Source organism: Pygoscelis adeliae, unplaced genomic scaffold (assembly GCF_000699105.1).
Source record: "Pygoscelis adeliae isolate BGI_AS28 unplaced genomic scaffold, ASM69910v1 Scaffold771, whole genome shotgun sequence".
In the NCBI taxonomy this organism is placed as follows: Eukaryota; Metazoa; Chordata; class Aves; order Sphenisciformes; family Spheniscidae; genus Pygoscelis; species Pygoscelis adeliae.
This window is the reverse complement of record NW_008824136.1, coordinates 83,643-105,105: the sequence shown is the minus strand read 5'-3', so window position 1 is coordinate 105,105 and position 21,463 is coordinate 83,643. Positions and strand designations below refer to the sequence as shown.

The 21,463-nt window shown below is 48.2% G+C and overlaps 3 protein-coding genes across 3 annotated transcripts in view; 1 reads left to right on the top strand and 2 right to left on the bottom strand.

Moving 5' to 3' along the window:
* Nucleotides 1-1,222: 1,222 nt before the first annotated feature.
* On the top strand, nucleotides 1,223-6,833 carry PHKG1 (phosphorylase kinase, gamma 1 (muscle)). The gene is made up of 10 exons (XM_009334337.1): nucleotides 1,223-1,240; nucleotides 1,824-1,959; nucleotides 2,253-2,428; nucleotides 2,752-2,806; nucleotides 3,436-3,501; nucleotides 3,730-3,893; nucleotides 4,501-4,591; nucleotides 5,518-5,671; nucleotides 5,759-5,884; nucleotides 6,519-6,833. The coding sequence occupies exons 2-10, from the start codon at nucleotides 1,877-1,879 to the stop codon at nucleotides 6,768-6,770; spliced, it is 1,167 nt and encodes a 388-aa protein (XP_009332612.1). The 5' UTR covers nucleotides 1,223-1,240; nucleotides 1,824-1,876; the 3' UTR covers nucleotides 6,771-6,833.
* A 1,070-nt stretch (nucleotides 6,834-7,903) lies between these two features.
* On the bottom strand, nucleotides 7,904-13,134 carry SUMF2 (sulfatase modifying factor 2). The gene is made up of 9 exons (XM_009334336.1): nucleotides 13,027-13,134; nucleotides 12,488-12,644; nucleotides 11,324-11,438; nucleotides 10,684-10,728; nucleotides 10,319-10,469; nucleotides 9,730-9,785; nucleotides 9,187-9,271; nucleotides 8,468-8,633; nucleotides 7,904-8,115 (listed from the first exon to the last, which is right to left on the bottom strand). The coding sequence occupies exons 1-9, from the start codon at nucleotides 13,097-13,099 to the stop codon at nucleotides 8,010-8,012; spliced, it is 954 nt and encodes a 317-aa protein (XP_009332611.1). The 5' UTR covers nucleotides 13,100-13,134; the 3' UTR covers nucleotides 7,904-8,009.
* A 781-nt stretch (nucleotides 13,135-13,915) lies between these two features.
* CCT6A (chaperonin containing TCP1, subunit 6A (zeta 1)) overlaps nucleotides 13,916-21,463 on the bottom strand; it is a 15,506-nt gene continuing 7,958 nt past the window's right edge. The window contains exons 2-14 of the mRNA XM_009334339.1: nucleotides 21,185-21,248; nucleotides 19,530-19,664; nucleotides 18,720-18,893; nucleotides 18,454-18,557; nucleotides 17,642-17,752; nucleotides 16,938-17,097; nucleotides 16,598-16,680; nucleotides 16,091-16,187; nucleotides 15,536-15,683; nucleotides 15,075-15,208; nucleotides 14,859-14,961; nucleotides 14,459-14,531; nucleotides 13,916-14,275 (exon numbers count right to left, since the gene is read on the bottom strand). Of these exons, the coding sequence (XP_009332614.1) occupies nucleotides 14,203-14,275; nucleotides 14,459-14,531; nucleotides 14,859-14,961; nucleotides 15,075-15,208; nucleotides 15,536-15,683; nucleotides 16,091-16,187; nucleotides 16,598-16,680; nucleotides 16,938-17,097; nucleotides 17,642-17,752; nucleotides 18,454-18,557; nucleotides 18,720-18,893; nucleotides 19,530-19,664; nucleotides 21,185-21,248 (1,459 nt within the window). The 3' untranslated portion in view covers nucleotides 13,916-14,202. The remainder of the gene's footprint in view (nucleotides 14,276-14,458; nucleotides 14,532-14,858; nucleotides 14,962-15,074; nucleotides 15,209-15,535; nucleotides 15,684-16,090; nucleotides 16,188-16,597; nucleotides 16,681-16,937; nucleotides 17,098-17,641; nucleotides 17,753-18,453; nucleotides 18,558-18,719; nucleotides 18,894-19,529; nucleotides 19,665-21,184; nucleotides 21,249-21,463) is intronic.

Below are 21,463 nucleotides of genomic sequence, written 5' to 3'. Positions count from 1 at the left end.
TACCGGCTGCTTATATAAGATCAGGACGTTTTAAACAAACTCCTGGACTCTTTCCTCCCAGAAGGCGGCACGCAGACCCCGGGCTTCTCCTGGCAGCGCTCCGCGGATGCTCCCCAGCCTCCAGCCCTTCCCTACAACACCACCCCCCCCAGGACTTTGATTTTCAGCTTAAAAAAAACCCCAAAACAACCAAACCCAAAGTTGTTGGTTCTCCCCCACCTCGGAGATGTTCTTTTCCCTACTCCCTTATCCTGCCTCTCATTTGTAATTTCAGCCCTGACTCGGTTTGGTGTTGCTCACGATATTTCCAACAGCTAAAATTTTACAAATTAAATCAAGCTCATGGCTGTTTAGAAATGCTCCAGCCCTCGTTAGACATCCTTCCCAGCGGCAGCAGACAGACACGTAAAACACAGCATCGGTCCTTATAACCAGGTCAGGACAGATAACGCTTTGATAATGAGATTTAAATGTACTTAGAGATGCAAACTTGCCTGGGAGCATCCTGGCAGAGTTATTGCCACCTTGGGCAAAGGGAAACCCACAGTATTGGGGCTCTCCTGCCCACCTACTCTGTCACCCCAAAGTGACAATTTTGCTGGCCAAGCTTGTAAGAGCTGCTTTCCACACTAGCTGCTTGGTCTCTCTGTATGTTTGCAGAGCAGCTGGACCCAGACAATCAGGATTTCAGCAATTCAGGATGCAGGAACAAGCTGAGGACATTCAGTTCCCAGGGCTTAAAGGGAAATGCCAGTGAAAATTAGGGGTCAGGACTACTGGACTACTGGTTATTCCCCCCACCCCCTTCAAAATACTGTCACACCTCTTGTCACACCACTTCTCCTTCAGCAATGGCAGCACATACCACAAAAAACCCAACAAAAAACAAACTCCCAAAAAAAGGAAAAAGAAAATGGGACAAAAGCCTTTCAGGAGTTTTGGAGGCTCCAGGCAGCTGCACGCGTGTGGCCGAGGAAGCTCGCTCAGCTGCTGTCCTCAGGCTGGCTTGGCCCTGGCTGACCCCACAGAGCTGGCTGTCCCCAGGCACCCAGTCCCCCACCTGCACCCTGACCCACCGAGCCCCCCACACCGCTTCACCAACCCTCGCCACCCATTTTCCCTCCTTAGTCCTTTTCCCTTCACTTTAAACACTCTTTTTTCCTCTTTGTTCTCAGCCAAACCATTCCAGACAACTTTGTCGTCTTAAAAATAAACAGGAAAAAAAAGAAGGAGAAAAAAAAAGGCAAGGCAGATTTCAGCACTTCGCAGGGGTCTTTGGGTGGTGTCGGCATGGGGTGACATTTCTGGAGGCTGCTGCTGCTGGGGACCTTTGGATCTGCTGTGCCAGCATTGCCTTGCTACTGTGTGCCTTTGCGAGCTTAAGGTGCAGCTCAGCCCCTGCCTCCCCCACCAGCGCTCTCCCAGTGGGAGTCTCAAAAAAATTAAATTGCTTTCCCAGGTGGGAGGAACCAAGAAAAGTGTGGCATAGCCCTTGGCACATGGTAGGAGATGGAGGATGATGCTCTGTGAGCTGGGTGTGGGTGCTCTGCAGGAAGGGATGAGGTTTTGAGGTGCTGCAGCGCTTCCCAAAGCCTTGGCCCCAGCCAGGCTACAGGGGATCCAGTGGGATTTCTCCTGTTCTCCATGGGATCTCCACAGGGTCCTGAGGGCAAAGCTTTGCTTTTCCAACCAGCAAAATATCCGCTTTGGTCTGTGGTCCAGGATCCTCCTCCTCTTCCTCCTCAATGTTTTCTCCTCTGGAAGAGATCAAGGGTCCCTGCCCCAGGTGCAGTGAGCACCCATCCTTGCTCTTTTCTCCTTGCAGCCCCTTTCCAGCAGCAGACAAGTCCAAAGTGCCACCAGACAGGACCCAGAGATGACCAAGGAAGAAGACCTACCAGACTGGAACTCATCCAAGGAGTTTTATGAAAAATATGAGCCAAAGGAGGTTTTGGGCAGGTAAAGCTTGTTTTTGGGAAACTGTGGTTTCACGTACTCCAGTACCCGATAGGAACAGTGTCCCCAGGAATCTGATATGAACAGGGCCCATAGCAGCATGGGGTTAAAAATAGCATGAAGCAGCACTTTCCATCAGCTCAAAATCTGTCCCACCAAGACAGGGTAACAGAGCGAGACCCACTCGTGCATGAAAATACCAACCAGCCCAGGTGCTGATGGCACGGCCACGAAGTCGGGCTGGACAGGGAGAAATGGAAACGGAATGAAAATCTTGTCTGTGTTGTCCCTGGCAGGGGAGTGAGCAGCATTGTCCGTCGGTGCATTCACAAAACCACCCAGCAGGAGTATGCCGTGAAGATTATCGACATCACGGCAGGTAACTTATCACCCAAGGAGGTGCAGGAACTGCGAGAAGCCACCACTAAAGAGATCGACATTCTCCGGAAAGTCTCAGGCCACCCCAACATCAGTAAGTCAGGCTCCGAGCATCAAGGCAAGAGGGTTTTCTGCCCCATTTATTCTTCGATGTGTCCCCCAGGAAGGGTTTTTGGGGTGAAATCCCTGGAGGGTCAGACCTCTGATAGTCCTAATGCAACGCAGGGCACCTTCTTAGAGCATGGTTTGCTCTACCTCCGTGCGCACACCAGCTGCGCCCATGCTGCCCAGGTTGTCTCCTAACCAAAACACTAGTTAAGATCAACTCCTCATTAATTCAATTATCAATTAGATCAGCATTTTTAGTCTGTTAATGGACAGGAACACTGTGCTCACAGCCCCCGTGTTTTATTGCAGTCCAGCTGAAGGACAGCTATGAATCCAACACCTTCTTCTTCTTAGTGTTTGACCTGTAAGTACCAGCTTGCCTGTCCCAGCAGCACCATCTCCCCAAGCCTATTCCTGCTCTGCAGATGGCCACCAGCCAACACTCGCCCCAGCTTTTTATGGCCCAAACAGGGCAAAGCAGGGGGGACAACCAGCTCTTGCTTAAGGTAGAAACAAGCCTTGATTGCTGCAAGCCAGCTCGTTGCAGCCTTGCCGTCGGCAGCGTTTCCCATCCGTCAGCAGCTCAGCGCTACTCAGGTTTCCCCGTAACCTTTGGTGGGAGCCATCACGCATCCCTGCAGGTTATTTATATGCCCAGCAGGACCAGGGCACATGTGACACCATGACTCCTGACACTGCTGACCTCCATCGTGCTGCCCTGGAGGGGGATGGCACCAGGAGAGCCCTGTCCCTGTCCCATCCGAAACCCGCCCTCTCCAGGGACAGCCTTTCCTCCTCTTGCCTGATGTTTTGCAGCAGTATAGAGGCATTTTTACCCCTTTTTATTAACAAGCTGGCTTGTCATTTTGTGCAATGGGTGCCCTGGGGCTGTTAAGGGGCAGCAACCCCTGGGCAATCCTCCCCAAGGGCTCAGGGCCGGTTTGCCATTGCAACTCAGCTGCTGCCTGCCTCCATTTTCCCTCCCGTGTGCAGGATGAAGAGAGGGGAGCTCTTCGACTACCTCACTGAGAAAGTCACCTTGAGCGAGAAGGAAACCAGGTAAGGCCAGATGCAGATGGCTGAAAGTCATGTTGCAAAAGCAGAGCGCAGGTTCGAACGACGACCTTGCAGCCAGCACAGCTCCCATGGGCAAAACAGCACCCCAGGCTGTGCCCCTGCGCTCAGACACAGGGACTGAGCTGCACGGTCCTTGTCCCCGTCCCCATCCCTGGGAGCACGGTGCCGGTGGGCATTCGGGCTAGGAGAGATGCTGTCACCCATCCCCAGGAAGATCATGCGTGCGCTGCTGGAAGTGATCCAGTACCTCCACTCCATCAACATCGTCCACCGGGACCTGAAGCCAGAAAACATCCTCCTGGATGACAACATGAACATTAAGCTGACAGACTTCGGCTTCTCCTGCCAGCTGCGCGAGAATGAGAAGCTCAAAGGTAGGAGGATGGCGAGGCGGGGGCGATGCTGGGCTTGCCCGTGGCCACCCCATTGCTGTAGTGCCCACGGGGAGTCAGTGGAGTCTCTCCAGCCCCACTGTCTCCTTGGGGCCAGTCTTACTGCCACTGGTGCAAATTGCTGCCTGTTGGCTTGGGGTGCCCTCCTGCTCACGTGCGAGCCTGGCTCTGCCTGCGGCACAGCCTCCACACCTCACTCCCTGCCGTGAAGAAGTTGCTGCCCATTAGGAAAACCATCCTATTCTTTCCACTTTTTTCCCCTCCAGCTGACCATCATTACCCCATCCATTTACTGCCCAACATTAAGGTTTTTTCCCACTCCTACCCTATGAAGAGCCACATAACCAACAGCAGGCATCCCCCCGCACTGGCATCCCCATCTCTCTCTTCACGCACATTTTAGCCCTTATAATCCACCAAGAAAAGTCACCAGTGAGATGCACACAAGTTGCAGCTACTCCCGGTGAGCACTATCACTGCGAAGATCCCACCTGGGATCCAGACCCCCTCATTGACTGCTCAGGGGTGGATGGGGACGGCACGAACCCTCCTGGGTGGCTCAGGGGGATGCTCTACCCTATCTTTGCAGAGATCTGCGGCACGCCTGGTTACCTGGCCCCCGAGATCCTGCAGTGCTCCATGGACGACGAGCACCAAGGCTACGGCAAAGAGGTTGATATGTGAGTGAGACATCTGCCTTCCTACCTCGCCCCTCAGGCTGCTCCCAAAACACGCGTGGTTTGAGGCACGGCAAGAGTTGTGCAGATGGGAACCAATTTGAGTGTTTGGAAGGAATTAAATTATGCTCTGAAAAATGCCCTCAGGGGCCATGGGGGGCCATCTCCCCACTTTGCCCCATCAGGGAGGGGGGAAAGCAACACTTTCTGCTCATAAAAATCAACTCAGGCTGGAATCCAAGACACAGGGCTTTATAAACACACTCCATGGTGAGACATGAGCTGGAGGCAGCCCTCAAGAGAGCAGCCAGCTCAGGAAAGCCCATCAGAGCTCAGTCTGAGCCCTGCAGGGACTTTGCCACCATTTCGGGTGGCTTTGGGCTCAGGTCTGCAGTGGTCAGAGCTATAACCAACCACTTGAGACACACCAGGGCATTTCAGCCCCTTTTCAGTTTAAATATCTCCATTAAGCCCCATGCCAGGACACTTTGCACACCACAGTCTGAACTGAGACAGCCCCAAAGCTCCCAGCCTTGCTGACACCACCATGTCCCACCACATCCCACCCTTCCGCATCCTCTCCCTCCCTAAAAAAAACAAGAAAGGCAAACACCTCCAACTCACAGCTTCCTCCTGCAGCATCCAGGAGAGCAGCTCTACATCAATTCAACTCAAAATCCTGAAGCCCCTCCCCAGCAGCAGGGCAGCCCCTGCTTCTTATTACCCATCAGGGCTAACGAGCCTCAGCAGTGAGCTCAGCCTCCCTCGTCAGACACCACGCAGGGCAGCGTCCTCCTGGTTTCCCAGGGTGGCAAAGTGCAGCGTGCCCTGGTTGGGGGGAGGCACCAAGCCACCCTTGGGGCGTGGATCTGGCCGGGTGCCCTTGGGGTGCTGCCCGGGGCTGGAGGGTCCCACTGGGCTGCCTGCAGGTGGAGCACCGGGGTGATCATGTACACCTTGCTGGCCGGCTCGCCTCCCTTCTGGCACCGCAAGCAGATGCTGATGCTGCGGATGATAATGAACGGGGACTACCAGTTTGGGTCCCCAGAGTGGGACGACCGCTCGGACACCATCAAGGACCTGGTAGGTGCTCGGGGATGGGAAAACCTTTGGGAGGCGGGTTTTGCAGACACCTGGGACACCCCAGGTCAATCTAATGCCCTGGTGCAGATCTCCCGGTTCCTGGTGGTGGACCCGCGGCAGCGATACACGGCTGGTGAGGCACTGGCCCACCCCTTCTTCCAGCAGTACGATGTGGAAGAGGTCCGGCACTTCAGCCCCTTCCGGAAATTCAAGGTGAGATTGGGTATGGGGGTGTCTCAGCATCCCAACCCTGAGCCTGGGAGCTGCAGGAGATGAATGGTGGGGTGGGTTTCGCAGCTGAGCTGGGAGAAACTGGGAGTTCAAGAAGGCTGACGGACCTGGGCTTTGGCAGGATGCGGCAGCCGGGGTGGGGACCCTTCTCCAAGCACTGTTTCGCTTACTTTCTGGTACTTCCTAAGGGCTTTTTCACAGAAGAGGATTAAATAAGAAAAGGGAAAAGCCTGCCTCCCCCACAAATGATTAAAAAGGAAAAAAAAATCACCTCCAAGGGGAAATCAATGAGCCTGACATCACATGGGTGCATCAAATGGTGTGAAAGTTGATAGAGGAATCCTTTCCCTTCCCTACAGCCAGCCATTAGGGCAGCTCAAAGGTACCCAAAGTAGCATTAGGTGACGCATTTAGGACTGACCCATAGTTTTGATGTTAAGGGCACACTTGGAAAAAGCCTGTACTGCTCACACAGGACTAAATACCTGTGCCAGGAGCCAGGCTCCCTTCCTGAGTCCTCCACACGGATAGCAGCCATGTGGGATGTGTTGGGGCCAATCCGGTCCCATTGTAGGACTGGCCACAAATTCCAGCCTGTTCCCCCCCTGTGCTGCAGGTGATCTGCCTGACCGTCCTGGCATCGGTCCGTATTTACTACCAGTACCGGCTGGTCAAGTCAGTCACCAGGGAGCTGGTGGTGCGGGACCCGTATGCACTGAAGCCCATCCGCAAGCTGATCGATGCCTGCGCCTTCAGGACCTACCGGCACTGGGTGAAGAAGGGGGAGGCGCAGAACAGAGCTGCCCTCTTCGAGAATACCTGCAAGGCCATTTTGCTGACCCTGGCAGCTGAGGAAGGGCTGTTCTGACTGCCGCTGCATAAGCCGATGAGTTTGCTCAGACTTAAGGTGAATAAAATATTTGAAAACCAACTGGTGATTTCTTTCGCATTTTCTTAAAGAGATACAGCTGGCCTCGGGTCAGGTGCCAATGCAAACCCAGCAGACGGCTGCGGTTTGCTCCCAGGCTATGCTTTAGGACGAGAGGAAATGGCCTCAAGTTGTGCCCAGGGGAGGTTTAGATTGGACATGAGGAGAAATTTCTTTACTGAAAGAGTGGTTAAACATTGGAGCAGGCTGCCCAGGGAAGTGGTTGAGTCCCCATCCCTGAAAGTATTTAAAAGACGTGTAGATGAGGCGCTTAGGGACATGGTTTAGTGGGCATGGTGGTGTTGGGTTGACAGTTGGACTTGATGATCTTGGACGTCTTTTCCAGCTTTAATGATCCTATGTCCCATTGTAAGGGATGGGTTTGTAGAAGCTGCCTCTAATAGAGCCATAACCAGCTGCTGCTCCTGATGTGCTCAGAGCAGCAGAGCTGTTTAGGGAAGGCTCAGCTCAGCCCTGGAGCTGGACTCTTTTGGGGCAGTCACAGGTGGAGGAGGGATGAGCAGTGCCCCGGAGGGGTGTCCTCACCCATCCCTGTGCTCAGGGCTTTGGCGGCAGAGCTTGTGGAAAGCCGTTTTGTAGCCCTTATGCTGGCTATAACACCTGGGAGAGGTGGGTCACTGGTTTGTGTCATCTATGCACTTAGAAATGAGCACACACATGGTTTTGCCACTGTTTAAGGGTCAATAAAGGCGCCTTCTTTCAATTCTGGGAAGGCTCAGAGGCTGGTATGAAGCTGGACCAATATATAAGTCCCCCCTTCCAGGGACATGCCCCCATTGCTCCCCCCCTGCAGCTGCCCCTCACGGCAGCCCCATGCCGGTGCTCACGGCGGGGCTGCGGGTGTTTGCTCCCTCTGGCTGGGGCTGGAGGTCAGAGCAGCTCTGGCCTGGTCCCACACACACGCACCCCTTTGCTTATTTAAAACAGACACTGAAAGGAGAGCTGTAATATCTGCTACAGCAAGAGGACATTAAAGACAAAACGCCCTGCCTGCCATTCCCAATCCCTGCTCATGCCCAGACATCCCAGTGCGGAAAGGAGTTTTAGCTGAAAGTATTTCATTTTAATTTTTAAAACTGTCCTGATGAAAGTGACTGCTGGGGGTTACTGTTCGTCTCCACAGGAGAAAATGCCTTCAGGTCTTCCTGAACGACCTCTTCAGAGCTCAGGTTTGGTCCGGCTTTTCTTGGCCATGATGGGCGGGACGTCAGCAGCACAGCGGAAGCTGAGGTTGTCAGAGGCTGAGTCCGGCGTGTTCCCCATTCTCACGGGGAAAAAGAGACCCAAAGTTAGGGATCATTCCTAGTTAACGTTTACATCCTTTAATGTGACCCTCTGTAACAGACTAGAAACATCTTCCACTCCCCTTGAATAACTTCAAGAAAAGCATTTAATTCTAAATACTTGATGGAAAATACATGTGATTTGAGAAGCAATTAGGAACGTATTTATAGCACCAAAATTTTTAGCAGTATTTGTAGTATGTTTTCCTAACTGTTTCTCAGAAAAATTGAGTAGGAACAAACAAATCTCTTTTACAATAAAACCCCCTTCCAAATAAAACCAAGCCAGAAGAAATCACTGCGAAACAGCGCCTGGGCATTGCCCAGACCTACCTGGTAGTAACACGAGCTTTATGATTTGCAGACCCATCTGCAGTGTCAATCCACGAGGCACCTCTCAGGACCTGCATGTTCTGAGCGCGCTGCCTCGATGAGAGCCCCGGAGTCAGGTACTCCGACGCGGTCCACTCCCAGGTGTTTCCCAGCAGGTCGTAGAGCCCTGAGACACGGACGGTTTTGCATCAGGATTATGAGAGCACATTTGCAAGGGCTGCAAAAGCACTTTGATGTATGGGAGGGGGGAACAACATTCAAAGCATCACTGCAAGAGCATGGTTTAATGGTGAGACTAGGAACCAGAAGCTCTTTACTGTATTGCAAACTGGCCCCCGTTTACAACTCAACCTTCAGCAAATCTCTCATTTAAATGTGTCTCACTGTTTCCCACCTGCGTGAGGGCACGGCATCCGCTGCCCTCAAAACAACACGCTTGGGATTTGCAGGTAAATCACATGGAAGTGCAAAATAACTGACTGCTAATTAAAAGCAGGGGACGGTTTGGTGCATTGAAGTGCACTTAGGTGCACGTCCGCCAACTTCAGTAACAACCATCAGTGCTTTTGCTGGGCTCGGTTATTCTGTCAAGATGCTGACGTGATCCTATGTCATATCTGAAACCTTGCTACAATGACGGGATTTTGTAATTAGCGTTGAATAGTTATTAGGAAGCAGATGCCATCCCCGAAGCCAGGATGGGGATGTCTGCTCTGTACCATAGTTGTTCTGAGGAGGGAACGCTGCCACCGGCGAGACGCCGTGATAACCGTCTTCAGCCGTGTCACCCCTCGGGAAATCGCCCTGTGGGAAGAAAGATCACTCCGAGCAAAGACCCACCGCGGAGACGACACAAAGTCCTGCTCTTCACAGGACTGCGTTACACTTAAATAATAGAAATAACTCTCCATTGCAAATTAACTCTACGCAGCATTTCTGGCTGAGCGAGGAGATCAACCATCTGAAGTTCTCCCAAGACAACCCCCTTTTCAAACAAATTTACGTATGATTTTTTGGTTACGTATGAATTTTTGGAAGCACTGAAATCCTGGTTTCCCAGGAAAGCTGGGCTGAGACCGCTCCCTCTAAGGGTATTTCAGATAACCCACCAGGAGCTGAATTTCAGCAGCCTGTAGGAAAGTCTGCATTGCTTCCCGGGACCACGCAGCCTGCTCAGGCAGCCACGCACACTCTGTGGTCGAGTTAAACACTACCCTCCTCAGAAGAGCTCAGCACAGACAGGATGATTTTTAGGATCTTACCTGCCACAGATTTGTACGGTTTGGCTGAAACTTGTTTCCCCAGGGATACACCCTTTCTGCCAAAGAGGAAGAGACACCCATTACCCCTGGCTTTTATGACCATCCTTTTCTGCTCAGCTCAGGACACCGAGAGGGGTTATATGAACGGGGCTAGTTGGTCTAATCCCTAGAGACACTGCCAAGGAGGCGAGGAGAGATGGGAATCAGCAACAGCTTCCCATTTACAAACCATCGCTCACGCCAGGGAGTCCCGCGGTCCCCCCAGTGATCCCAGGAGCTGCTTTATGCCACCATCAATGTGTGGGGGCAAGTGGGTCACTCCTTGCCCCGAAACCCAAGAAATGGTATTTTTAGCTGGCAGAAGTGCTTTGTTTAGGAAGATACATTAAGACCATAGATAAACCACTTCTTCTTCCTATATTATTATTATTTATTAGTATTATTATTAATTTGACTCCCAGGCCAAAAGAGGTGATTCAGCCCCCCAGATTAACCTCTGAAAACATCCCTGGATGGAGGTTTAGATCTGGTAGAACTAACATTACTCGATGCCTCCGTTTGCAAAAAGGTCAGAGCTTGTCGTACATACGCTCTAGTCCTCCCCTGGCAGCAAATTCCCACTCCTCCTCCACCGGGAGCCTCTTCCCTTTCCAGGCGCAGAATGCCTGCGCGTCGTTCCAGCTCACGTGCAGCACTGGGTAATCCAGCCTGTCCTTTATGCTGGAGCCAGGACCTGAGGGCTGGGAAGAATTGCACTGAACAGATTTTAATTGATTTTATAAATTTTTCAATTAAAAAGGGAATAAAGGACAGAACAGACCAAGGCAGGGAACATGCAGCAACTGGAGATGCTATTTTTTTTTTCCCCCATTTTTGGTCGATAAGGTTCAGCACACACTAACACATGCACACTCCCAGCACAGAGAGGACTCACCGCACCGGGTTTTTACTCACCTGTCGCCAAAAAGCCTTCTCGATGGGCAGCCACCAAGGGGCAGACTGGGAAAAGAAACGACACCAGATTAAAGCTGAACTGGCAACACCCCCCCGACGCGATCCTACAGCAGCGTGTGTAAACAAGAGGGCTTGTTAGTCTGGAAATGGTTAAATGCTGTAGTTTGAGCTGGGTTATCACGGGCATTTTGATAGTGCTTTCCAACAGAGTAGAGGCCTCTGCTTTTACGAGTGAAAATAGATCAAGAAGCCCATGCTGTTTAGTTTTTTCTATTTCAAGGTTTGATTAATAAAGTACTTTGAAATGCGCTTTGCTCTCTCCCAGATCACTGGAGCATCTCATGAGTCCAGTCTGACAGTGTTTGGAGAGGATGTAAGCAGAGGAACGCCATAAATCGACCCAGGCTCAACCCTGCTGTTCATTTCAAAAGCAAAACCACCCAAGACTAAAGAAAAACCACTGAGAATGGCCAGACTCTGCACTGAGACATAGCTGCTACTCAGTGGAAAAGCAATACCAGCAAGGGTCTCCCCTCCTGGGGTTTTTTTACTTAAAACAGAGAGGTCAGACAGGGATGTGATCAGAAATACCATCTCCATCATCATCACTGAAACTCATCCCCATGGGATTTAGATTTACCTCCAGTTTTTGGGTGACTTTTTTTTTCAGCTCTTCGGATAAGAAATCCTCAAAGACAAAGCTCCAGCCAAATGCTTCTGCTTCTGTTTTGTATTTCTTTTCTCTAACAAACTCCCTGGCATAAATACAACACGCTCAGGCATCTGGGTAAGAGTTCTTCAAGAGTCGCACCACCAAATACAGCGATCTGCACACGCAACAAGTTCAGAGCAAGGCAAAACGTACACGACCTACAGACACCCCATCTGCGGAGAGTCCCGGCTCCTCCCCGGCAGAGCTCCAGTTGGTCTGATACAGATTTAACAGATAAAACAGTCCAATTTGCATCTGTTCACAGATCTGATAGTTTTTATGTTACCTATGCAGGTGAACTCATCCTGCACCCTGGTCTTCCACAAAATGTAATTTTGCACAGATCAAAAATCCCTCCAAGTCACTAAAACCTATGGCTGCTGTTAGTTACATGTCCCCAAAATGCAAAAAAAGGTCACATACTGCTGAATAATCTCACCCTGCTTCTGTCCCATTTGTTTCCCCATTGCCCAAGTTGCAGCAATTGCCGTTACTGTGTGTGGCTGGGCACTTAGCGGTGGGTGGAAGTATTGGCTCTTTTTAACCGGCAAGGGCTCAGCCAGGCAAAGAAAGGCATCTCCCCCAGTGCATTTATTAGTGCTCTGTACAAGGGCTTCTGTAAAATACATGGAGGAGTGGTGCTGTATTTACAAATGGAAATTGAACCTATAGGAACCTGAAATCTGAGACAGTACAGCCCTATTAGTAAGAAAAAGACAGACAGACAAAAAAGCATGTTTGCAAGGAGAGGAAAGGAGAGGAAAGGAGAGGAAAGGAGAGGAAAGGAAAGGAAAGGAGAGGAAAGGAGAGGAGAGGAAAGGAGAGGAAAGGAGAGGAAAGGAGAGGAAAGGAGAGGAAAGGAGAGGAAAGGAAGCATGTTTGCAAGCTACACTGGCAAGATGCTTCAGGCCGCACCCATAGAGGTGATCTATTACTGAGAGACACATTTTTTTGTTCTAATGAAACTGCTGGGAGAATCCAAGCATTGGCTTTCAGACCCAACCAGCCCCAAAAGACCCAGCACCATCACCTGCACCGTCCCTGAGCTGCTGAGACCCCGCGAGCCAAACAGACCCCAAACTTCACTCTTACCTGAAATCCCTGTTTGTGACGGGATATTTGTCGATAGCAAATGGCTTCACCGTCACCTCCCTGACGGGCCCCTCTTCATTCCTCTTCTCCAGGGAACTGGATCCCATCTGAAACTTGCCCCCAGGCAGCTGCACCATGTTTTCATCCTTTCCAAATGCTAAAAGTGAAGAAATTTGGTACAAGAACTTTAATTTTTAAACATGACCGCGCAGGACAGCACGCGTTACTTGCCAGAAAGTCACTTCATGCACTGGAGGTAGGGTGCAATGTAGTAAGTGACTGTGATTAGCATTTATATAGGTCCGCATTTTTTTGATAACAAGCTTAAAACATTTTAAAGTCACATTTTCAGTGTCCCTCTTGGGAAAGGAACCGCTCCAGTCAGGTGAAATCAGCAAGGCGGCTCCTTTAAATTAATGGTTTGCTGCGATTAGAAGAAAGGGAACCTGTGCGGGGAGAAGCAAAGCGATTTTCACGGCTTCCCTGCGACAAGCCGAGGCAGAAGGACCGGCGAAAGCAGCGCCAGCTCACGCACTCACCCCGCGGAGCGCGGCCGCTGCCCAGCACCCAGCAGCACAGCAGGAGAGCCAGCCCCCGGCCCCCGGGAGCCATGCCGGGCAGCGGCAGGAGCTCCGGGGAGAGCAAAGCCAATCGCCGGCGGAACCGCAGGGCTTTGACCCAGAAGAGCTGCGGGCTCGGGGAAGTGTTTCCGGGCCCTTGGTTTGCTTTTGATCATTAAGACAACAACAACAAATTATCCCTGTTTAGTATACATTTTGAGACTGCTTTGGTGCCAGGAGTTCTGCCACCTGTTCCCAGCAGGACAATGTGGGGATAAGAAAAAAACTGGTAATCTTTGAGAAATAAAATATACATGTGCATTTACAAGTGAACTTTGATAATCTTTTTAGTGAAGGAGATAAACCTTTTCAGCACTACAAATCACTCGGAGGATGAGCTTCTTTAGTGCAGCCCAGATAGCTGGGACTATTTGTTTTCATTTATTTAAAGGAACCTCAGCAGGCCGTTTGGAACAGAAAGTCTTGAGAAGGAGGTGTTGTTTTTTTTTTTAAAAAAAAGTTGCTTTTCTAGTCATTCAGCCAGCCACCTGTGAAGAGGGAAGGAGTACGTTAATTCCTCAGTTCTATCTGTGAGCAAGCACAGAACTACAAAGCGATTGGCTTAATCCAGCTTTACCCTGGACTGACCAAATTCCACACCATGCTAGAAGCGGAGCCTTGAGCAGCATTTTCACAGCCCTCCTGCCATGGCCAGTATCAGAGTCAATAATGAAGTCCAGCACGCAGAGGCGGGAGCCAGAAACTGCAAATCAAGGCCTGTAGCCCACCGCTGGCGACAAAGGCTGCGAGCACAATGTTCAAGAGCTTGGCCCAAGAAAGGTAAAGTTTTAAATAACCGACACACGTAAAGCACAGAACGTAACAGTTTATTGGGTAAAAAGGAAAGCAACTTCAGTTGTACACTTCAGTGAAATTAAAAATAAATAACTGATTTTTAGAGCCAAATATTTGAAGAGTTGCTAATATTTTGAGTGGCCACATTTACTAAAGAGGGGCTGCTCGTTACAGCAGAGTAACTTCCGTTGCTGGGCAAACCCACTACGGCTAAGGAAAGAGCGCCTTCGGGTGGATTTCTTAAAGACATTCCATGGGGCACTCCCGGAGCTGACCACCGTCGACGACGGCAGACCCAACTCAGCCTTTAAGAGAGGACATTCCAGCTCGCATAATTTCATCCACCAAGAGAATGTTGCTAGCGATCACCGTGCTAGAAATATTAAATAAATATTGTTAGAATATCCTTTTCAACGTAGTTCAAAGCCACCTCAGCTTCATTTCTGCCTTTCAAGACAGCTTCCTCTATGCGGGATCCCTCGATTCCATATTACTCTATCAATTTCAACGATCAAACACCCATCGGTATTTAAAGTGAAAATACTGTAACATTTACCATGAATGAAGCAGTTGCTTTTTGACATTGTAATTATCCCAGATTCCAGCCGCTGCAGCTACCATTGGCTCACCTACAAAGTAAAACAGTCTTTGAATAACCAGTTCACATAATTCAAAAGTAAGACTTCCCGCTCTCTAACACCTGATATTACTTGCAACATCCAACGCAGTGTTAACCGTGTGCTTTGTCTTCACAGAAAAAACTTAACCAGAATGCGTTTAAGTACTACAGCATGCCAAGACTGCCCACAGCACAGGACACCTGCCAAGGCATTCCGCATAGCTTGTTATGAAAAAGGGTACCGCTTTCTGCATTCAGAGCAACTTTATTCTTCATGGAGCTGAGCCACGACAGTTTCTTACTAGAGCATCATCCCGTTATTTTAGAAGATTCTTACCAGTGTTCAGATCAACTCCAGTGAGTTGCCCCGATTCTGCATGTTCCGTCTGAACCTTCACTAGTGTTTCCTGGGGATCGTAACCAGAGTTCTGAGCGAGAACCTTTGAGAGAACAGAGACATTATTTCATGTTGTTAATTAGAAGAGACCTCCAGCAGAAAAAGCAATGGGTCACAGCATGCTTTAAAGCCACTTTATTCAGGAGTCCCTTATACCTTAGGAATGATGAGCAGAGCATCAGCAAAAGCTTGAACTCCAAGCTGGGCTCTTCCTTTTACATTAGGTTTATGCTTAACAAGAGCATTAGCTACTGCCACTTCTAGTGCACCTGCTCCTGGAACCACACATCCTGCAAGGGAAAACTCCACACTGAGACTTCACAACAAGCACCTACTCCTATTTAAACAGTTAATTTTTAGTGTAGTTTCATCTCTTCCCCTCATCCTTAAAAAGACAGCTTGTATCTGTGATCTGATCAGGTAAGTACTTACACAGTTATCAACCACTTGTAGAACACAAGGTGTCAGAACAGTAACTAAAAGCACTTCACACTGAAATACACTTAGCTTGGTGTCTGACTGCATCAGATACCAAGGAAGCTGATACAAAATTTGCTGATTTTGAGATGAGTTTCAACAGAAGATCCTTAACATCACTAAACAGAGCTGAGACTTACCATCCTCAATAGCATTTTTAACAGCACGCAGACCATCTCTTACTGCATCCTTGATTTGTGTGAGCGTATGCTTATTCGGTCCCCTGATCAACAGGGTAACAGAGCGGGGGTTGTCACATTTCTCAATAAAGGTGTATTTCTCTTCACCCTGTAGAACAGGGTTATGTGTTCATGTCATACATTTGCTTAATCAACATACACAAGTAATTAAAAAAATTGGACACTTTCAGATTCAGTTCTGCACTAACAGCACTTCAAGAAGTGATGAGAAGCAGCAGAACCTTGTTTCCGTTTTCTCAATTTTACAGGTATTAAAAGCATAATATGGAAATAACAACAGGAAAACACACTATGACAAGAGCAAATAACCAGGTAGACGTTCACATACAAGTGCACACTGGGATGTGAAATGCCTCCAGCCTTTATTCATGCTCCAGTGTAGCTCTTAAAACACTGAAGAAAAATCCATGCACGGACATACCAAGACAAAAGAAGAGCTGGCATCAAGTGAGGTGTATTTAACCTGGCTTCAGCTGAAAGCTTAGTCCTACTCACCAGTGTATACTCATAGACAAGCCCTGCGTGTCCCAGACAGTCAGGAGTGAGATCCTCCACAGAGTTCATGGCAGTACCGCCACATGCAAGGGTCAGTCTGACAGAGAACAAATACAGCTTAGCACTTGCTTTATATTAAGTAAAATCTGAAGTCACTAACATAACAGCATTTCAGCACGCAGAACACTGCACTTCCTAGGCTTGGAACAAGTTTGTTTCTGTTCATGGAAGACCTCTTCACAAAAATAAGCTTGTACAATTAAGTCTCCTCTATAGGTGTCAACATCTGAAGCATATCGATAGCTCAAATTCCTGCATTACTCCATGTGCTGAACTGACATTTCTATGGTTTGTACAAACTACCCTGAGTTACACCTGTAAGAGCTGGACAGATTGAAGTGGACTTTTTAGCACAGGTCCTTGAAGGTGGATTCAAGCCAGACTTGACTCATTGTTCGAGTTTGAAAGAGCAAGTTATCTTACCCCCTCCTCTCCCCAGGAACTGACCTTTCCATGTTCCTCCTTTTAGCTCTCCGCAAAGCAACTATTCCTTCTTTTGCAAGTGCATCCAAGGAAAATGGGTCAATTCCCTAGAAACAAAGAAAAGTGACCATGAGTATAAAGGAAAAGCTAAAAACACCCTCCCTTAGTCTGATACTAATGAGTAAGTTCTTCCTCAGGGCTCAAAGATCTCAAGAAGGAACTGTATGCATATATTCAAAAGTACATCAGCCTAAATTTAGCTATTTCTGAAGAACTGTACAAAGTGAGTCAAACAGCACACGGCTTGCCAAGAAAGCCAGCATTTCAAATTAATTTTTCTAGTTAGTTATACCCTTCATCTCACCTTCTGGTTGATCACAATAAATCCTTTATCTGAATCGCCACAGACTCTTCTTTTCAAGTCTATGATTTTGTTCACTCTGTCTTCAATGAACTTTCTTTCTGCTTTCACTAGCTTCTCTCTCTCTTCAGCACTTTTATAGAAGAATCCAGAGCTCACCTCTCTGAAGGAGGAAAAAAAAAACAAACCAAAAAAGCAGTAACTAACTATCCTCTGTGCTGTAGAAATAAACTTAAGCATAAGGAATCAATCCCTTCAGCTACATTCTAAAAAAATAAAATAAAACAATCGGAACAAACAAGACCCCCCCCCCAACCAGCATGCAACATGTAGCTGTTTCCTGCTCTCTAGTTCAGAGCTCGTCCATTTGAAACTGAGCGAACTCTGAAGTATATTTAGATGTTTGCTCTAGAATATAAGATTATGCCTAAGAAAGGAAGGACTTCCAGCCTTTCTTCAATGAAACAACAAAATAAAAACGACTACGAAGCTCTGCCTGACAAAGACATTTTCTCAGCCACCAGCTTCCCCTTTCCAAGAACAGACTGCAGAAGGAGCATCACCTCTTCCATTCCACCTTCTACACTACCTGCCTCGCTCTAGAAGAGTCTATGCAGTCCTTCTGGTTCTTATTTAGACACACCTTAAATAAAAGTCTTCTAAGACAGGAGCATTTTCCGCTCTTCACCTTGTTGCTGTGTACTTACGTTTTCTCATATTCTAGAGATACATTGCAAGTAAGAATATAAGCATCTTCCACTCTTTTCTTCATGTCAGGATGACGAGCACCATGATCCAAAACCAGCCCCCTAATCAGCCTGAGAGATTAAAAAGCATTTTGTGTGTCAACATACACATACAGAAAATACGCACTTCATGGAAGCGCAGACCACCCAGAGAATTGACAGTGCAACTGGTCAAACACGAACTGCCTGTGCACTTGTGTTGGGAGTAAATGACGACCATGTATCCCACTTCCAAAGGCACGCCCATTCTCATGTAAAAAGCATACCAACTGGAGTGTGAAAAAGGAATTTATTCTGGCATAGTGTCTGACTGCATTAGCTACTGAGGAAGGCTAGTGCAGAATTCGTCCATGCCACTGAGGTAAATATAAAGCCTATGGAATATCCAGCTAGATGACGACAATCCAGTTTCCGTTTATCGAATGCTATTTTGTACTTGTAACGAACAGATACAAGCCTAAAGCATAATCAAGCCACAGACACTCTTACTAAGAAAAAAAGTATTTATTCAACATTGTTATGTAAAAGCCTAAGCCAGTGTTAACCTTTGCTATTCAAAAATCTCATCAGGGAATCAAGTTCAGTGACTGGGGAACTTCTGCTGTCTAGATAACTTATGGCTAAAATCTGTATTTCTGCCTTTCTTTCACCCCTTCCCTAATAACTCTTCTAGTGGTAGCTTTAGGACACCCAAATTCTCCTAAAAAGGAAACAAAACCCCACAGACAAACATCAGGGCACCAAAGTGAAGCTCAAGGATACCCATTACTTACGTTGTGTCAGTTTCTGATTTGTGCTTCATCTCCATAATCTCTACCATGTGGAGGTCAATAGGCTCATCTGGTTTTCTGACTGTCAAAACAGAATCTACTACAGCCTGCAATAGAGAGGAAGGAAAAAAAAGCCCCAAAACGACCATTAGTCTTCCAAAGCGCAAGTTCACATCTTTCCATCCACCCTTCACTCCAGTAATAATCACAGCACTTTAAAAGCTGGACCTCTTCACACAAAAAGAGGCAGAAGAGACATGTACACTTACCTCTGTTAGGATGTCAGCAAGCTCGGTATGAACTTTAGTACGGAGGGATGTTCTGGCAACATCTATAAGGGTCTCCCTGTCCATTTCCTTGGTTACTTTGACCTGCTCCAAAACTTCAAGTGCTTTTTCCTTTGCAATCTCAAATCCTTCTGCTACTATTCTAGGGTGCAAACCCTAATGCAAGGAAAGAAGGAAAACTGTTAGACAATAGAAGACAAAATGGTACTTTTTCACAAATAGAACCTGTGGTTTCAACATTCCATGTAACGTCAAAACATAGGGAATATGCATCCCACAAAGACAAGAAAATGTACTGTCCTTCTGAATACATATAAAAGGAATGCAAATCCTTCCAATGCAGAGGAAAAGTACAGATTATTCTAGCACAGAATTGAAACCAAGGGAACTACAAAGCACACTTGGGTGTTCACTGTGCAATATGAATGCCTATTCTGTAACTTACAACATCCAAAATACCTAATATCAGGGAGGATCTCCTTGTTAACACAGAAGTAAAAGTAGTGATTTAACTCACACAAAACAGACAAAAGTAACAGCAGTTATCAGACAAAACCTTATCAAAAGCTACAGTATCCACAATAAGCGGTTTTGATTTTGAACAAGTCTTAAGTCCTCCTCTCCAGCTTTTCCCCATTTGACAAGTTCTGTAATGCACTCATTTTAAGCAGAAATATATATTCATTTTCACGTTTGACTTATGAGTATTAAGCATTAAACACAAAACAAGTTGAATGGTCTCAGATGAAGCTTTTAACTTGTCCACCTACGAAAGCAATACTGCATACATACCTCAGAAATATAGAGGTCTGCCTGCTTTAGGAGTTCTCCAATGATCAAGACATTTGAAGTGGTACCATCTCCAGTGATGTCATCTTGCGCTGTTGCTACTTTTGCTATCAAGGAGGCTGTGGGGTGTTGTATTTGCTAAACAAAAATAAGAAGCTGAGCAGTAAGCCTTACTGCACTGGTACAGGAAGCAAGCAATCTGAAATCAGCTTAACAAAATATTTAAGGACTAGTCGATGTTTTCATGATTCACGACAGTTTAGCAGGTTTCAACAAGTAACACCAATTAACGACGATCACTTTGACAATAGGTTGATTGAATTAATCCATGTAACACTATTTCCCCCCTCAGATTATGCATCTAATACACAAAAATGTTAAGTGCTAAGAGCCAAAACTAGTCCTCAACTCATGAACTTGACAGAGCCCTTTTCTCCTTTAGGCAAAGGATGCACCATCACAACTAGACTGTTGCTGGCACTAAAACCAGCATGTTTAGGGGTAATTTAGGAATCTCTGCACGATCAGTGCTGTACATACCCTACCTGGTTTGCTATTTCTTTGGCAGTTTTACTCATTCTTATGAAGCTAAAGAACATTGAACTAGTCTGTTGCTTGCCAGTTCCTCTGATAAGTAGTAACATTTGGTGTTCCAGCTATGGACATCATTCCTGTCTGGCCAAACTTCACAACCACCACACACGACCATACGTTACTTACACAAGTCAGCCTCTTAAATTTATGGAACACGCACATCAGTTAGCATCTCCAATGGCTGACTGAAGAGTATTTTAACAGTATTTTAACCTACAGAACAGTATCCAGGTTGGTGCTTGGTAACTGTACTAGAGTGAGGTAAAATCAAATGGGACCATTTAGACTGTTGTTTAGCTTTTTACCATTTTTTTTTTTAAAGTACTACCTCTAGTGTCAAAGAACCGATGTAATGAATTCTTCCTGTTTGCCAGATCACCGTGTATATTAACCTCGATACTTTATGCTGAATTACAACAGACAGCTAGTGGAGTGAAATACTCCCCGCACAGGCTGTGCCCACCCGGGGGGATGCGGGCACGCTGCAAGCCGACAGCCCCGGGACCCAGGGCCCACAGTGGGCCCGGCCACGCTGCCGGTCCCCAGCATGTGAGACCCCGCGGGGTGACACCAGCCCTCGGGTAACCTTCACCCCTACAGGGGGGAAACTGTGATACAACCCCAGACGCGACGGGAAAGCAGTATGAGCTGCATCCACCAGCCAGATTTAAACACTTTCCAAGCCCATGAAGAATTCATGAAGAACTCTGCTGTCTTAGGCCTGCTCGAGTACAACAGAAGTATGCTGCATCCCGTAAGCAAAACACAAAGCGAAAAAAATGCCAGTATAATTAAACAGTTTATGTTTCCTTTTTAATTGCCAAATTAGCACACAAACTTTATTGACCATCTACCAAGCTGCACTTATTTACCTTCCTCCCGAGGGATATTTTCCCCTCAACGCACAGGGCTAAATACCACAGAAACGCAGGCCGGGGGCAGTAGGGGACGTGGTCCCCCTCAGCCACAGGCACTCTAAGGGAATACGAGCAGGCTCCTGCCTCCCCAAGTCCCCCCACGGCTCCCCAAGGTCCCCACCCCCCCGCGGGCAAAAACCAGCTCACCATTTCCTGCAGCAGCACGTTGCCATCTTTGGTCAGCTTGATGTCTCCAGCTCCCGACACCAGCCTGCGGGCGACACGAGGCGGGTGAGCAGGCCCCCCCCCCCCGCCCCCCCCCACGGGACCCCCCCCGCCCCCCAGCCCACCGCCCCGGGGGACACACCACAGCCCCCAGCCCAACATCACCAGGGGACACACCACAGCCCCCAGCCCACCGCCCCGGGGGGCACACACAGCCCACAGCCCACCGCCCCGGGGGACACACCACAGACCCCAGCCCAA